Source organism: Monodon monoceros, unplaced genomic scaffold (assembly GCF_005190385.1).
Source record: "Monodon monoceros isolate NGI ecotype Baffin Bay Population unplaced genomic scaffold, NGI_Narwhal_1 Super_Scaffold_22, whole genome shotgun sequence".
Lineage (NCBI taxonomy): Eukaryota > Metazoa > Chordata > Mammalia > Artiodactyla > Monodontidae > Monodon > Monodon monoceros.
This window is the reverse complement of record NW_021703779.1, coordinates 58,936,148-58,953,672: the sequence shown is the minus strand read 5'-3', so window position 1 is coordinate 58,953,672 and position 17,525 is coordinate 58,936,148. Positions and strand designations below refer to the sequence as shown.

General features: G+C 45.8%; 1 protein-coding gene across 6 annotated transcripts in view; it reads right to left on the bottom strand.

Moving 5' to 3' along the window:
* DLG3 (discs large MAGUK scaffold protein 3) overlaps positions 1-17,525 on the bottom strand; it is a 59,719-nt gene that overhangs the window by 6,647 nt on the left and 35,547 nt on the right. For 5 of the 6 annotated variants that reach the window (XM_029239922.1, XM_029239921.1, XM_029239924.1 and 2 more), the window contains 4 exons: positions 5,596-5,772; positions 5,274-5,349; positions 4,358-4,457; positions 558-599 (listed from right to left, as the gene is read on the bottom strand). In XM_029239922.1, the coding sequence (XP_029095755.1) occupies positions 558-599; positions 4,358-4,457; positions 5,274-5,349; positions 5,596-5,772 (395 nt within the window). Of the gene's footprint in view, positions 1-557; positions 600-2,309; positions 2,356-4,357; positions 4,458-5,273; positions 5,350-5,595; positions 5,773-17,525 lie in introns of all 6 variants that reach the window. The other variant, XM_029239927.1, reaches the window with a different exon arrangement.

Genomic DNA, 17,525 nt, shown 5'->3' with positions numbered 1-17,525 from the left:
CCTCCAGCCACAACTCCTGAGAGGCCAGTAGTCCCAAAGTTCATGCGGCTTGAATTGTGGCTTCTCTGGCCTGGTCACAGGATCTCTGAAGGAAAACTGGGCAGTCATCTGGTCATTTAGCCCAGCTAAAAGGTAAGGACACCAAGCCTTAACCCAGGGAGTACTAGTGACCTGGAAAGGCAATTCAGAACAATATCCCACAGGAGCCATTCTTCTTTTGGTCTCTGAGCAAATCTGTAAAACTGGCAGCACCTACAGCCCATAGTGGCTATGGCAGGGATTTGCTCACTGGCTGCTCAGCCTTCCCAGGGCCCGGGGAAGCTTTTAAGTCAGGTCCTGGCCAGAACTGCAGGGCTTATGCTCTCCCCTTTAATACACAGCCTAAATCCCATCCCGTAAGGACAAAATGGCCACAGCATTTCCAGGATCTCCAAGTGTACATGGCTAAAAGAAGCAGTAGCCTCTGAACAGAAATGGCAGCCGTGCAACGCTGGAATGAGGATGGCTGGGACACATGGTAGAGCTACATGACATGGGGGAGAATGACACACACTTACTGGAACTGCTTTCGCTGTCACTGGTGTTGGATGTCACTCCCTCTGCAAGCCAACAAGAAAGAGACTCCGATTCAGAACACACCACTGAGAGGTCACACGCGGCAGAAAACTCAAATGCTCCAAGAGCCAGACGCTGAGCTGCCAACCAAGTCAGGCCACGGGAGGCCTGCCACATCAGGCTACCAGCTGGGAGGCACAGCTCCAATCCTGAGCCCCGGCCACCTCGCACTTGTCCCCAGGGCCCTCTGGGGCTGCCAAGGCCCTCCCTACAGACTACCAGCTTCCAGTCTTTGGCAGCGTCCTCTTCATCTGAATCAGAAGAACTGACTTGGATGGTTTCCAAATCCTATCCCAAAATGCACCTCCCAATGCTAGACAGGCAGTGACAGTAGCAAAGAGAAGCCCAGCGACCAGGCTGCTCTTGAGCTTCCTCCCCACATAGAACCCCTGAAGTACAGACTTGTGCACGACTAAGAGGCTAAGCACTGGGTTGGTTGAGCAATCAGCAGGGAATGACGTGTTGGCCAATGGGTGGAACCAAGAGCCCTCCTGCCGCTGCTACCTGGAAAGAGGGCTTGGCCCCAGCGGTGAAAGGGGATGCTCCTCCGTCCAGGAGAAGACAGACACGTCACAACACAGAGACAACAAATGAAGAACACTGGGAAGACAAGACGATCCTCCTGTCTCAGACTGTTGGGGCCTCCCCGCATCTGAGCGGGCCCAGCAGCCGCACTTGCAGGAGGCACAGAGCACAGTTTGGCCCAAAGAAAGCCCATCGCTCCCAAGACGACAGTCAAATGAAGATGGAACATGGAAACAACGAACTATGGAGTGAGACACTGCTCGTTTCAGCCAAGATGACACTATTCCAGACCGTGATATGCTGTGGCCCCCAGGAAGGACTGGCTGAGTCACCACCCATGCTAGTTCCTGAGCAACCCCCCGATGAAGCTCCTTTACCCTCATGCCTTTATTACTTATGGAAGCAGAGTATCCACTAACAGAACCTGCCCGGCATGGCCGCATGTGTGTGCACGTGCCTGTGTGCACAGCAGGGAGGCTAAGGCCCTGTCATCTAGGTCCCTTCCTTTTTCAAGTCTAGGATTATTTTCCAGAGGGGAGACGTTGGTCAGGGTTTTCCCAAGCTAAAGCACTAAATATATATAGTCCAGAAAATGCTGTCAAGGCTCCCACCTGCTCAGCCCCTTAGAGATTCTCTGTGGGGAGCCAGCCCACAGCCATCTGCTGAGGCCCCTGAACCTTCTGGGACATCCCAGATGTACGCTGGGTAAAGGGCTTCACGGTACTCTTACCCCCTGTTTAGAGAGACTGAAACAGCTAAATCTTAAGTCCGATTCTTTAGTGCTGCGTCACTGGAAGAAGAATACAACGGGCGGGCACCCCTCACCTCAACAATAGGTTAGAGATGAGCTGAGTGGTCACCTCTGGAGAAGCACTTCTTGCCCCCCCTCACTTATAAGGTGGGATGCCAAGACGGCTCCACACCATTTCAAGGTACAAAAGGAAAAAAAGAGACATGAATGATAGGCTTTTATTAGGGTACCAGGGATCCAGAGCAAAAGTGTGACATTCAGAGCCACTTCTAATTCCTCCCGCTGTGGTACCAGTTCTCACAAATTCTCTCACTGCCCTCCCCTCCGCCCTTTGCCCTCACCCATGTCCCCTGTACCCCAACCCCAGCAACTCCACTCATGCCAGAAATACAGTTAACAGTATGTAAGTTTGACTTACTCAGGTTCTTTGCTCCATAATAATCGTCACTTAACCCAGGGAAGTCCTAATTTCACAGACAGCAGGACAAAGTGGGAGGGAGGGAGGGAGGGAGGAAGGGAGGAAGGGAGGGAGGGAAGGGGGGAGGGAGGGAGGGAAGGAGGGAGGGAGGGAGGGAAGGAGGGAGGGAGGGAAAGAATTGGGGAGAAGACAGAAAATAGAGAAAAAAGACAAAGGGAAGGAAGAATACAGAGCCAGGTGAGCATCAGTGACAGAAGTATGAAATACTATGAAGACCTATAAATATAGCCAGGTTAAGAACTTTGCTACAGAAAGAACATCCCAGGCCATATATGATACCTGGACTTCATGCTGCCCAATTTGCTGCCAAAAGGCCCTGGAGCGGGTGACCTTTTTGAGGTGGTCTATATATAGCCTACAGGCCGACAGGACAGACAGGTGACTTACCAAGGCTCGGAGCACCTGCTTTGACTAAATGTGTAGTTACACAGCCACCTCTGCTTTGCCCCTGAAATCACCATTTCCCTCTGAGGGTGAATGAAAAGTCAAACATCTGTGTGTGGCAGACAGGCTGGCAGAATTATCATCATCCCAAGGAGCTTTCGTCCAATACTGACTCACTCTGTCCAAACCCTTCAGGGAAAGCTTCATGCAGTCTGAGGTGTGGGCTTCCAAGCTGACCTGAGTTCTGCAGACCACAGGGGATGAGCTCAGCTTCTGGAGAATAAGCACTAGGCAGTTTCAACTCTTATCCAGCAGCCAATCCCCTCCCCCGTTCAGCTGGGCCACCCAACAGCGAAGCCTCCCCAGGCTGGGCTCAGCACGGAAGTTCTGGAATTGTCTGGTGAACGAACTATGGTGACCTCACCTCAGGCCTCTGTCTCAGACCGTCTCCTACTGCACCTAGTGCTTCTTATTGAGCTACCCAGAACTGTGAGCCCTAACCTGCATCTGGATGAGGGCACCCCTGTAATCTACTAGCTGCCACCCCAGACACTGATGACCTATGTATCCCATGACCATGAAACATGCTGGCCTAGAAAAAGGACATTCCCTATCGGAACTAGTCAGTCTCCTGCTGTCCCAACAGCTCAGGACCCCGAGACCCCTCCCTGTGAGGCAGAAGAGGAGAGGTTTACAATTCACCATGAGCCATGCGAGAAATACTTTAGCAGCCTGACCTGGTATTTAAGGTTAGGGTGAGAGCAGTTAATTTCTGAGGCACATGGTAGAAAGAGAATATTTCTCAGGATGGCAAGTTCATTCAGCCCAGCTTTATGGTCTTTTCTATCAAACCAGCTTTGTGTTGCTCAATAAACCTTTATTTGGACAATGCTTAGTAAACCCCGTTCGGTGTCAATTCGTTTAAGCAAGAAGGATTTTATTTTGAAAGCTGGCTCTGTAACACTCTGGGAAGACAGTGAGTCTGTTAGAGCTGTGTGAACATCCCTATGCGTTACTCGCATATGCACGTGCATGTAATTCAAGAAGTAGGCCCAACTCCAGGTGTCCAGGGAAGAAAAGGCTCTTCTCTTGACATAGATGAGTGAAGATAAGGGAAAGAAAACACAAGAGGAAGAAGCCAGGAGAGCAACACCGAGTCCCTAGACTTGGTTTTCTTGAGAAACCATTTTTCTGAACTTGACCCTGTAGCTGATAACCACTCATCACCACCACAGCAGAGCTCAGCCACGTACTCCCAATGCCAGTGCCAGCGACTTTCTGGTGGGCAAGCCCTGGAACCAGTTCTACCTCAGAGCCTCCAACATTCTTTCAGAGCGAGGAGCTGGACAAAAAAGACCCAACGTCTCCCTGTGCAGGCCAATTTCTACCCTGACTCTGCAAATAAGCAGGTACACACACACACACACACACACGCACTCTCTCTCACACACATGCACACATGGTGGACAGACGGGGGACCGACACACACGGACACATACACACCCACACCCATACCCACACACACTTTCCCAGTCTTCGGTGCAAATGAGGAAGAGAGGGCGGGGCTGTGGGTGGCCTGCTCTCTGTTCCCTGCTGCTACTTACGTTCCTGTACGCTGCTCTCCTGGGCCATGTTTTCTTTGCTCTTGTAAAATGGAAACTTTCGAGAGAGGCGGAAACTCTTTTTACGTTTCGTTTTGATCGACTGTGAAAGAACATGAACATGGAGGGGAAGGACAGAAGAAAAAAAAACAGAACAATGGATTTTAAAGCATGCAAGAAAAACTAAAATGGAGACAATGGTGAGCTAAACAAAAGACCATCTCTCACAAATGGAGTCTATGAGATTAAATGAAAGTTGATGTAAGAGGAAAATTATGTTTACAGGAAAATGTTGTAGGGATGTTAGAGGTTTCTACCTAATCCAGACTCACAGCACTCACTGGTACTTCCTAAAGGATAAAGGTCACTGTAGCCTCCTGGACACATGCCCTAAGGTGCCACTGATACACACAGAGTCATCTACTCCGTGTCTCTCTTCCCTCTACCGCTCCAGAAGTTCTTTGGCCTGTGAAGCTCACAGAAGAAAAGGGGTGAATGGACAGAGCCCTCATGCCTCATTCGGTCTGAAGGGCGGTCAGAGCTCTGGGGCTGGCCTTGCTGGCTGGATGACAAGGCCAGGCTCTGTTCAGGGTCCCCACAGCTCCAAAAGGGTCTACAGCCAGGGAGACACCCACAAGTGGTTTCATGTGCCCCAAGAAAGTCAGCCTTCCAAACAGTCCAACTCCAACACATCTTCAAGAGCCAGTTACCCAGGGGGGAGGAGTATACACTGGCTGTAGAGGTTGGGTGCCCGCTCTCTCTGCTTTGTGAAAAGCAGTCAGTATTCTGATAGGACAGAGCCAGCGCCCTGAAAAAGAGATATTCTTTTGTGCTCGCCAGTTTTCTTATCCACCAGACAGACTTCAAGCTTCTTATGCCTCTTCACATATGGCTGACTTCCTTGGGGATCCCCACTTACCCTGTTAGACTCAATCATCCCCGTCCTGGCATGAAACTTCACGGTTTTCAATCGAGCCCTTTCTTTCTTTTCCACCCTGTTTTGGAGTCAGAAAGAAGTCCTGTTACTGCCAGTGCATGGTCTCAGCAGTGGGTTGCAGTGGGCACAGCAGCCATCTTTGACTCACTGAATCGTAACCATGTCCTGAGCACCAGCTCTCTACCAAAAAGGAGTAATAAAGCACATCCACTGCTCTCAAGCAACTTATAGTATAATAGGTAAAAAAGAAATCAATACCAGGAACAGGGTAAGGAAAACCTCTCTCATGATCATGACGACTCACCTCTTCTTACTGGGGATCACACCAATTTGCTCACTTTCTCCGTGGGGGGTCACCAGTCTCGCCTGCCACCACTCATCATCAGAGGCGTTAATGACATGTAGAATGTCACCATAGGAGAAGCTGAGGCCTTGGCTCGGCAGGCAGCTGTCCCGAGTCCGGTCATAATCAAACAAGGCCCTGGAAACAAACGGTGAAAGATGAAATGGTCATCTCAACCCTAAATAGGTGGAAGGATGGCAGAGGAAGGTCAACCCAAAGAGTCAGCACACACCCAGCAGCCTTACAGCAGACCAGAAGGAATTCTGTGGGAGACTGCATCCTTCTTTCAGTCTTGACATTGTAAATATCCCATTCCCCCAACAAGGGGCGTAAGGGAAAACAATCTTTCACGAGTCCCATCTCCTCCCAGCTTCTGGACATGAAGTGTGAGTCCAAAGCAGAACACCCTCGCTAGTCTTCTCCCTCAGCCACGTCCTAGGGAAACAAGTTAGTTCTGCCAATGGGCTGTCTCAGTTTACAACAAATCTTTAAAAAGTAGTTGAAGATAGGACACAAAAATGTTAACTACAATCCCAAACAATGAATGGTAAATGCTGTAGAAATACAAAAGAGAAAAGGGCCGTGCATCCTGGGGCAGCGAAAGAAAAAGCTAAGGCTGATGTTGACCCTGCACAAGGATAAAGTTGAAGGGGCCCCTCTAAAGAAGTCTCCCAGTTCAGTCTCTCTCTCTCATATACGGGGAAACGGAGGCTCAAGGAGGAAGAATAATTTGACTGAGGTCACACACCAAACTAACTGGGACAGAAGCCAGGTCCTCTGATAAGACATGCAGAGTAAAGATTAAAGGGGAGGGTAGGAGAAGGTGGGGAGAGAGCTATTCCATCTAGGCTTGAGAAAAAGGAGGAGACCAGCTTGGTTGCAGCTGAGAGCCATGGAAAATGAGGCTGGAAATAAAGGTCTGGTGCCCATTTTGGAAGGTCTTGAATAGACCTGATCTAGTGACCCCTGAAGATTTGGGAGTAAGGAAGTGACACATCCAAAGAGACTTAGGAACATTAATCTGACCTCATATATGATGAGATAGCAGGGAAAGGGGGTGGATTTGAAGGAACATTTAAACCAAAGCTGCAAGCTCAGTCCTTCAGGATAGACTGCTGACTTCGGCTGTGGTGAAGCTGGTACTTGACAGCAGAGCTCCCCTGCTCAGGGAACAGACACATCTACATGAAAGTGTCTACTTTTCTCATCCACTGGATCTCTCCTCATACGCAGTCACCACAAATGGGTGATTTCAGTGAGAAGTTTGTATTTTTCTACTTGTAATCTAGGCTCTGTCTTCTTCATATTCTCTGTTAACACCTTTGCACATACAGCCCAGCAGATTTCCCAGAACTAGTTCCAAGACTTAGACTTCTACCTGCAATACAGTGGTCTGTGGCTCAGAGGGAAGCTGCAAAGTAAAACATACTATTTCCCCATGTGCAGGCCGGCCCAAATGAAATGCAGAAGGTCATAAAACTGTGGAGCGTGAAACACCCATCTACATCTTAAACTTCTTAAAATGGAATCCTTAAGAAGTCACTGTCAGAGTATTTGAAAATGAAAATACCCAAATTCTGACCAAAAACCCTTTATCTCCCTCAATTTACACACTCAAAGCAATAAGGAGAGAGGCTGAGGTCAGCAGATTAAGGAGGCCCTCCATCCCCAAGGTTCTTTCTGGGCTTTGTGTGATAGAATCAAATCTGAACACGTCTGCACCGCATTCGAAACTGAGTGTCCTAAAGCAAGGAAGCTATTCTGTCAGAGCTTCCTACGAACACGTGCATGGTGAAGACCTTATTGTCTTAAGTGACAATGAGAAACACTAAATGTCATTATGGGCTTCAAAGATTAAAACAAATATAGTAAGGAAAAGAACAGAGCTTGGATTCTGCACAAATTAGTTTGGGGAGGCAAGGAAGAAGATGTTGAAATGAGTTAGGAGAGATTAGGATGAGGCTGTAGAAGATTAGAAGGGAGAGTTTACTGGTTACAAGTTTAAAACATAAAAGGGACAATCCAATATATATTTTAGCACCTCACAGAACCATATTGACCTTTGGCAACAGCAGTAAGAAGCTGGAGTACATACAGTAAAGTTGATGTAAACATTTTCTGGATGAGGAATCCAATTATTGGTAATTGATTAAACATCTGAGATTTAAATAAAACTAATAGGTCAGTTTACTTCCAAGATGAATTTTGGATACTTTACAATATTAAAACACATAACACGAGCTAAGTAAAAACAAAATAAGCACAGATCCAAGGCAACAAGAATGCCAGCAGTTCCCACTGCCTGTCAGGAATGGAACTGTTTGGTTTGTTTTTAAACCACAGGCATGTGTTCCTTTTACGACTTTCAAAAAATGTAACTCAATTTAAAAAGGAACTGCTTTCAAATATTTTAGCTGTTTCTTTTTCTTTTCTAACATATTTCTAAACAACTGCTTCTTCTTGCTTTGTGTTTTACATTTTAGACATTATGTATCGGTCTTCTATAGCACTCACCCATTCTTTTTCCCCTGCCCTCCCAATTTAGTTACATCACATTTTTTTGGTTAAACAATATTTAATTTTACATCATTATGTAAGTGGTGTTCATAGATGACTACCCCTCCTTTCCTATAAACTTTTCCTATTGTTGTTTTTTTTTAAACAAATGTGTTTATTTATTTTTGGCTGCGTTGGGTCTTCGTTGCTGCGCGTGGGCTTTCTCTAGTTGCCCCAAGAGGGGGGCTACTCTTTGTGCTGGTATGTGGGCTCCTCATTGTGGTGGCTTCTCTTGTTGCGGACCACGAGCTCTAGGCGTGTGGGCTTCAGTAGCTGTGGCACACGGGCTCAGCAGTTGTGGCTCACAGGCTCTAGAGCGCAGGCTCAGTAGCTGTGGCGCACAGGCTTAGTTGCGCCACAGTATGTGGGATCTTCCCAGACCAGAGCTTGAACCCGTGTCCCCTGCATTGGCAGGCGTATTCTTAACCACTGCACCACCAGGGAAGTCCTCTATTGTTTTTTTTCCTGGTGGAAATAAATGCCTGATTTTTCATTTGACTATATTTCTACATCCCTATTATTTTGTAACTCCCTTATTTAACACATAGAAGGCTATTTAGATTTACTATTTCTTTTTGTTACAGTTAAAATATTCGAAAGCAGTTACCTTTGTGTAGCAAGAAAGGGGGTGAATAGGCAAGGGATTAAATTTTTTGCATATGCTATTGTAATATTTGACATTTTAAACTATCCATATGCATTAATTTCATTAAAAATTAAATTAATATAAGCTCATTATAGAATATTTGAAAAATATAAAGCCTAAAAATAGAAAAATCACATTTAATGTAACTTAGAAGTAACTCTTCATACTGTTGTGGTACTGTATAATATTGCGTAATAAACACACAAATCAAAAAGTACATATTTCTCTAAGTTACAAACATGGTGTGTATACACAATTTTGCAACCTTACTTGTCACTTGAAATTGTATCATTAGTATTTCCCGTATCATTGACTATTCTTCAAAACTAATATTTTAAATGATGATACAATAGTCTATTCTTAAGGATATTCATTAATTAAGCAAATATTTATCAGCATCTAATATGAACAGACACCACTGTTCTAGGCACTTTTAAAAAAGAAAATAAAAAGGGCTGGGGGAGTCAATAAACCAGGCACCTGACTTGAGTCATTTACTTCAGATGAGGAACCTGTTTGGCTCTAAGTTCCCTGGCAAAAAAAGGCAATTTCCCAATAAAATGTAGTACCTAAGTTTACCTACATTCTATCTGATGAATTTGTGAATGAGCAATAGTGAACAACAGAATGGACAATGCTTTTTTTAAACGATGATTTTGTTAAAAACATAGCAGCCTAAAACTTGAATTTGAAATTCTGAACTACAATATCATTCTCAGTTGAGAACGTAAAAGGTGAATTGACAAGAATTTCCTTTTCTATCAATCGGAACAGCAAATGAGAAGAGCTCTGTAGAACACTGAAACCTCAAGGGTCATTTCACCCCACTTCCTATCTAATAAAGGAAATTCCTTTGATATTCTCTAAATTTCTTTCCAGTGCAAACATTTAATGAGTCTGAGTCCTTCCTAGGTCTTCTCTACCAGGCTAAACATTCCTAATTCCTTCAACAGTCCTTCTTCCATTGTCATGATCTTGATTTGTTTTCCAAATCTCTTCCTGCTGAAATTCTGTCTGACTAAGAGCTTGAAAAGTACCTCATAGACAATGAAAACCAGTCCCAGAGATGCACAGGGCCTCATCTTAGAGTTGTACGATGGTTAACTCTCAGACCAGGGCTCTTAAATCTCAGAAAAATTTTGTGAAGTCTAAGTCACGGTCACATTTTTAAAAAAGAAAAAAAAATAAGCTAACTGTCCACTTGGCTATGTCTGGAAAATATCTTTCTTCCATTATTTACATACTCACTGAGTCTACTTTGGGGCACTGTGTTTGACAGAAGGGAGATACAGAAGCAACATGAGTCTTGGCCTTGTGGAGTATGCTATCTGACAGTGTGTCATAGCGAGAGGCACAAGCGCAGGACAAACCAAGGCCTAAAAGCCTTCAGAGGGAGCATAGGTCACAGCGAGCTTGGGGAATCTATGGGGAGGTGTTAACTTTGAACTGGGCCTCCTTGATGACGGTTCAGATTTCAAAGACAGAGATGGGGAGAGGCCCTTCCGGCTAGAAGGAACAGCATGAGCAGAAGCTCGGAGGCAAGCAGCCCAGGGTGTGTACCGGGATCAGCAGCACCCACGTTTGGCCTCACCGCAGGGCACTCGGGAGAGCGGTTGGCCAGGGCCTGCCTGTGGACAGCCTGGAGTCCAGCTAAGGAGTCTGGCATTCATTTAGGAGGCCTTGTGTGACCGACTTCATTGCCTCACTTTTTTTTTTTTTTTAAATCATTACCAGGCTGGTGACGCAGTGGTTAAGACTCCACGCTCCCAATGCAGGGGGCCCGGGTTCGATCCCTGGTCAGGGAACTAGATCCCACACGCATGCTGCAACTAAGAGTTCCCGTGCCACGACTAAGAAGCCCATGTGCCGCAACTAAGGAGCCCACGTGCTGCAACTAACACCTGGTGCAACCAAATAAATTAAAAAAAAATCATTACCAGGCTAAACTTTCACGTGGGAAGTAATCCAGTAAAAGAGAACAAGCCTGAGTAGTAAAGTCAAACCACCTTTCAAATGACATGTATTTCATGTAATAGGAAAAAGTATGCAAATTAGACCTTAATAAATTTTGAAAAAATATTGACTACCTACCTAAGATCTTTAAGAGGCATGCTAAACTGTGGCCTTCTAGCAATAACAGTCTCTCTTAGGAACAGCCTAGAAACCTAAGGAAGTGACAGGGATTGGCACCTTGTTACAAATGCCTCTAGTTAGGCTTGATAAGAGGATCAAAGAACACCTTTCTCCACAACATGAATATATCCTCCTGCCCGCCCCTTTTTATCCTTAGGGCAAGCACTAAGGAAAGTCAAGGCAGTAACATACCTCCCCTTTTAAATCAGACTGAACAACTGTCCTGGAGCCAAAATCCTACACACGCAGGGCCCAGATGACACAGCAACCAACGTTTTCAACCTCTGACTCAAACCAAGAGTGAGCAGAAAAAAAAAAGCAACACCTGTTTTCTCCGGACACCTAAAAAAAGACCATAATTAACTACTCCGTCACCTTGGTCCCATCTCATGTGTGTGAGCTTATTGACAAGATGGTGTGTTGGGAGACTAGAAGCCTCAGAAACTCCTTATCCTTCCTGGGTGTAAATATAAAGAATCTCATGGGGGCCTCCAAGTTAAGGACTGGTCAGGTCAGAAGGAAACACTACGTCGGGAAAGAACAAAGCTTATGGAAATATTACCATCCACAGCCTAAGATCACAGTGAGTGGTCTACATAAAAGATTATTGACTTCAACCGTGAATATGTTCTCCTTGGTTACGGCCATGTACCTCTGTGAAGCAAAGGAGAGCCAGATCTTGGGTTTTCCCACAACTTCTCAAACATCATGGCCAGGCCAGAAAATACTGATTTATCTTGAGAGCAGGGTAAAGAGCATGTCCCAGGTAAAATGTGGCACGTAAAAACGGAAAGTGGGCGATGAAGCCACCTTCTGGAGCCAAGTCACAGCAGCACGAAAAGCAGATGCTCACTTCCCAGGGTCTGCAGGTTGGAGTTCCCAAGCTAAGTTTCAGCGCAGCAGCTTTAAATGCCGCTGCCTGTCTTTCCTAAGGAGAAGGCGTTGTCAAAGGTCTTGAAAGATATGTTGTTTAAGTGGTGACCTTTCAAATAGTATCCCCTAAGAGCTGCCCACAGGGATGATGCACACGCTCCAGAGGACTTTGCCTAATCTTCCTTTCAGCTGCGACCTCACTGCCAAGTGGGAAAGCAGGAATATAATCAGCTCAAAGTAAACAGATTACCAGGCCCAAAGTCTCTGCAGTTCAGGTCCTAAATTTTAAAGTTTAGGGTCTGAAAGATTCAGAGAAATCATACGCATCTGGCCCAGACACCCTGGTGTCTTAGTGAACAGGAATGCAAAGAAAATGGCAAATACCGAGGAAACCGGTCAGGCAGGTTTCTCAAAGCAAAGTAAACAACAGCACTTCAGCACTACAGCCTCAAAGGCAAGTAGCTGCTTCCATGTACTCACCTAGTAGTGTGCCCACCTCTTTGCCTGTGGACCCAGCCATCTGTCTGGCCTGGGAGGCTCTGCCTGTCCCCTTGCGCCATCAGCAGCTCCTCTGAGGCCCAACCCAAGTCCCACCCTTCTCTGTGACCCTGCCCACTCCAAATTTCCTTCTTCCAAATTCATACTACGTATTTAGCAGCGATCTTTCTTTATATTTTCTGTTTATTGCTATTTAACTCTTGCAGTTTTCTAATCTTTCATATTATATCCCTTTGGGGAAAGCCCTTTGAGGACTGAGGCCACGTATGATGCTCGTGAATGGTGGATGAGACCAAGCTGGGGCAGGGAGCACAGAACACCCTCCCAGTTACTATCCTGCAGTGTTCTTCCACTGTATATCCCTCCCATACCAGTTGGGAGACATCGATTTCTTCCTTTGGTCAGTGTTATGGGCTGAATGTTTGGGTTTCCCCCCTCCAAGTTCATTTGTTGAGGCCCTAACCCCCAATGTAATGGTAATTGGAGGTGGGGCCTTTGGAAGGCAATTAGGTTTAGATTAGGTCATGAGGGAGGGGCCCTCATCCTAACATTAGTCCTTTATGAGAAGAGGAGGAGACAAAGAGACCTGTTTCTCCTCAGAACACACCCAGGAAAGGCCACATGAGGACACAGCAAGAAGGTGGTCATCTACAAGCCAGGAAGGGGGGAGGGGGCTCACCATAACCTGAATTTGCCAGCACCTAGAACTTGGACTTCCCAGCCTCCAGAACTGTGCGGAATAAATGTCTATTGCCCTATAGTATTTTGTTACAGCAGCCCAAGCTGCCTGAGACAGAAAGTACCAGATAAAGGGCACATATTACTTAAAAATTCAGCAGCCCCTCCCTTGCCTGGTCCATCTAAAGGATGCACAGAGAGCTGTAAATCGGCCCTTGACCTTAGTGCAAGAGTTAAAATTTCTCGCAGCTCCTGAAGAGCAACTCAAAAGTCCAAACTTGAGTACTCAGATAGACACAAGGTGGGTCATCACAGGAGGAGCAAGTGCAGCTGGTAGCAAGTCAGGAGTCCCTTGCACACCTTGAAGAAGGGAACATGGAGAACAGGGGAGGGCACTCTTCTCCTTAGTCTACCTCAGAGTCTCAGTCCTTAGAGAGCAATTATGAAGTTAGAGGGGCATTCACAGACCCACAGTGTGTGAATATTCAGGGTTCACAGCACCTGTTGGATCAGCTGAGGGGATTACAAGTCCAGGACTGGTGTCTGTATATGATCCAGCAACAGGCAGTTCCAGAACCACTGATACAGGAAACTATCCCATCCTCTGGTAGCCCTGAACACTACATAAATTGTGGTTGCTTTTTAAGATGCGGATTATCATCACTCCCAAACTCTGTCAGATAGTGAAGCCTGCCAATATTACCTCATTGGCATCTTAATCCACTACTGAAACTCACTAATGAGCAAGAGAAAGTTGGGCTCCCCCGAGCACCACCCTGGGCTAAGCACAGAGCAGTGTACAATTAATGTCTGCTTGTGAAGAAGAAGGAGCACCTTCCAGCCTTCTTTGATGACCAAGCCAATATTTCTGACATTTTTTTGACATTGTTTCTTGAATCAGGACTACAGATGGGGCATGACTTCCTTCCTAGAGTGGGAAGAAAACTGGGATGGCAGATGGCCAGCCAGAAGGCCAGGACTCCCAAAATGCCTGATGCTGTCCTGTGACTGCAAAGAATGTAGCCAGGCTAGCCGGAACAGACTTTCAAAAGCTATTTCTACAAATGTACTATCAAGCCTCTTGGCAAGCTTTGGAGGATAAGGTCTTTTGTTCATTCATGAAATAAATAAATAAACTAAATACAAGTGTAGAACTTGGAGGTCTCTGGAACTCTAACCTACCCTGTGTCTTTTTACTACCTTCACATCAGAATGGCCTGAGTTAAACATCTAATCACCCTGACCCTGAGCAAAAGGCTCAAGAGAGGCATATTTTGTGGACTTTTCTAGTGTGGAAGGCAAATTAACCAGCAGAGCAAAGGCCCTAGACTGGGCAGAAAGAGGGGCTCTGTTCACCCTGCCTATACTATTTAAGAGATGTTTCTATAGTATGGTGAAGGGTGGGGAAGGCCTTTCCATTAAGTCACTAGTGACTTTAAAACCAAGTTTCATTTTCCAAACACTGTTATCTTTCCTTCTTCCTCCTGCTCCCCGCTCCACAAATCCCATCTCCCCTGTGGTTAGTGCGGCTGCAGCTTCCTAAGGCTTCACCTGCTACAGCCTTGGTGCAGCTGCAAGAGGGTGTTATTTGCTTCAAAACAGCTTTGCAACCCCATGCACACGAGAGGAGGATAGAGATTCAGGGGAAGGGAAGGGAGGAGGAGCATGTCAGAAGGGGAAACAACAGCAAACAGAATTAGAGGTGAAATCCCACTGTAAAGGGTTCCTTCACTTTAACCACCTGCTGCGTAGTATCATCTGTGTGGATGGCAAGCTGCTGGAGGGCGGGAACCAGGTCTACCGCTTCCTTGAATCTACCGCCACAACCACGCCCAATTTCTCAGGCCCGTGCTTTACTGCTTTCCGCGTGGCAGGAGCTAAAGTAAGTGTAATGTTCAGTTGTTCGAGTGAAACAGAAATAAATGTCTATTGTGACAAACAAGTGGTCATTCCTAAGCATTATGACTGCTTGTTAAAAACATACATTTCCCCAAACCTGGTGAATCTAAATCGATAGAAGAAGAGCCTGGGAATCTGTACTTTTACTAGCATGCCAGCTGATTCCTATCAGCAAGTTTGGGAAATGATGAGAGAGCTCTAGTCAGAGCCAGGTTCAAATTCCAGTTTTGGAACTTCTTAGCTGTCTAACTGGAATCTCAGTTTTCTCACCTGAAAAATAAGAATAATAATGCCTACTTCGTAGCATTATTAAAAGGATTTTAAAAGCAATTTAAAGAGAATGTTTAAATGTTTGTTCCCGTAAATGTTTGTTTAAAATGTTTGTTTGTTCCCCTTCATCCTGAAGACACTGGGAACTACTAAAAGCCTCTGAGCAGATCTTTAGCTTCAACCCGCTCTGCAACACTCAGACAAATGGCTGCCCAGCCTCTTTGGTAACACCTCCAGTGACAAAGAATAAAATTTACTATCTCCAGAAGCAGTTCATTCCACTTTCAGACAGTTTTAATCATAAGCTCTTTCTTCCTTATGTTGAGTTGAGATCTGCCTTGGGTGACAGAACAAACCTAATCCCTTTTCCACATGATAGGGTGACACAATTAGTTTAGATAAGGAAAGTAAGGAGGATGAGTAGGTGTGGGGGTCCATTTGGAACACACTGCTTGTTTGAGGCACTGGGAGGGCAGCTCCACTCACGTGTGCAACAAGTAGTTGATATGTGGGTCTGGAGTTCAGTAAAGAGATCAGAGTTGTCATTTACACAACAGGATTTGAAGCTGTGAACATAAATGACATTGCCATTTATGGGGCAGAGCTAATGAAACGTATTGAGGAATGGTCAGCAAGGTAGAAAGAGAGCCTTTAAAGAAGAAAGCCGGTAATACACGGAAACAAATATGAAGAGATCAGACCAATGGCAGAGAATCAGTGAAGCAGTCACTACTGACAGAGTTGGGCTTCTGCCCCTCTGGAGCCTTCCAGAGTTGCTTGGAACCATACCACCATGCTGATAAGCAGATGCACACTTCCTTTCCTATTGAAAGAGAAGCAATTTGAAGAAATAGCAGCAGCAAGTACAGACGACTGCAATATTTCCAAGCCTGGATGCTAAGACCAGTTTCTCCAAATAAGGCTCCCATGCTCCTATCTTTGGGGGAAACACTGCCTAGTACAGTCCCTCCTGGAGATTGATCACAGTAAAGAACCCTATTTTCCTCTGTTTAATCCTGCATTTGCCCAACTTACTGAACCACTGATTTTTCACACAATACTTAACATCTTGAGGAGCTAGTGTTTCCTGGCACATAATGTGGCAAATGTGGTGAGAAGAAGAGAAACAAGACAATAGTTTAAGGGACTATTGGTAATCAAGGGAATTTTTTTTCTTTCCTTATTAAGAATGGAAGAACCTTGAATATACTTCAATGCTGAACAAAAGGAAGCTACTGTAGAGTAAAAAAAGGCCAAAAACAGGCACAAAAAGCAATAGAGCGAGCCAGGCTTCAGGCTTTGGTAGAGGGTTAGCTTAGCGAAATACCTCAGCTCGCTAATCTAGCCATAAAATATTATTTCCCTTGATGAACTCTAGCGATTACAAATGTTCACTATTCTAAACCATATTTACTTTCCTCTGAGGATACAGATATTATCTACATAAGGTTAAGGGCAGATGATATAAACTGTATAAACTGATTCACTAGAAACAGAGTGCAGTCTCCACCCTCCTCCCCAGAGTCAGATGGAATGCGTCCCTTGCCAGGACCAGAGAAGGGTGTTCCAGGTCTTCCACGTTGAGAGCTGATGCCCCACTCCCCCTGCCCAGGCAGGGAGAGCTCTAGCACAGGATAGGTAGAGAGGGGAAATTTAGAAATAAAGCTCTCCAAAGAAACTGTCTTGCCTAAAGATCAGCTTCCCACACACACTGGAGTGCCACATCTGCGGGGGCTGGAAGCACGGGAATGGAACAATCCTGACCAAGTCACATAACTATTACCCTTTTGCGGGAGGCGACAGCATATTTCTGAGTCCCCCCATTGGCACCCCAGTGTCTAGGCTGCAGATCCAGAGCAAGGGCTTAGGGACAGAAAACAGGAGACTGAAAAGATCACCAGTGACTAGTCCAGCCTTCCTCCTGCTCTCCTCTCTTCACAACAAATGTGAAGAAAGCTGCTCTCAACACAGAGGGAGTAGAGCTGAGGGTTCATTTTAGAAAAGAACCATGAAGGGTTCTAGTGGGCTTGAGGCTCAAATCTGGGCTCCCTTGGCTCTTCTCCCTGTAGGAGGGTCAGGAACTAGCAACTGAGGAAAAAGAAAATCAAGCACCCGAGAGAAAAACTGCAATTAGCATTTATATCGGTTGGCTATGTCATCTCAAACCCCAAGGACAGAGTAGATGTCACGTTGCCAGGCAACTAGCAACTGTAGCCTCCCCTCCCCACCTTCCAGCTGGTATCAGAGGCCACTAGAAAAAGTTTAACCCAAGAGTCTGATACAAGCATTAAACACACACACACACACACACACACACACACACACACACACACACACA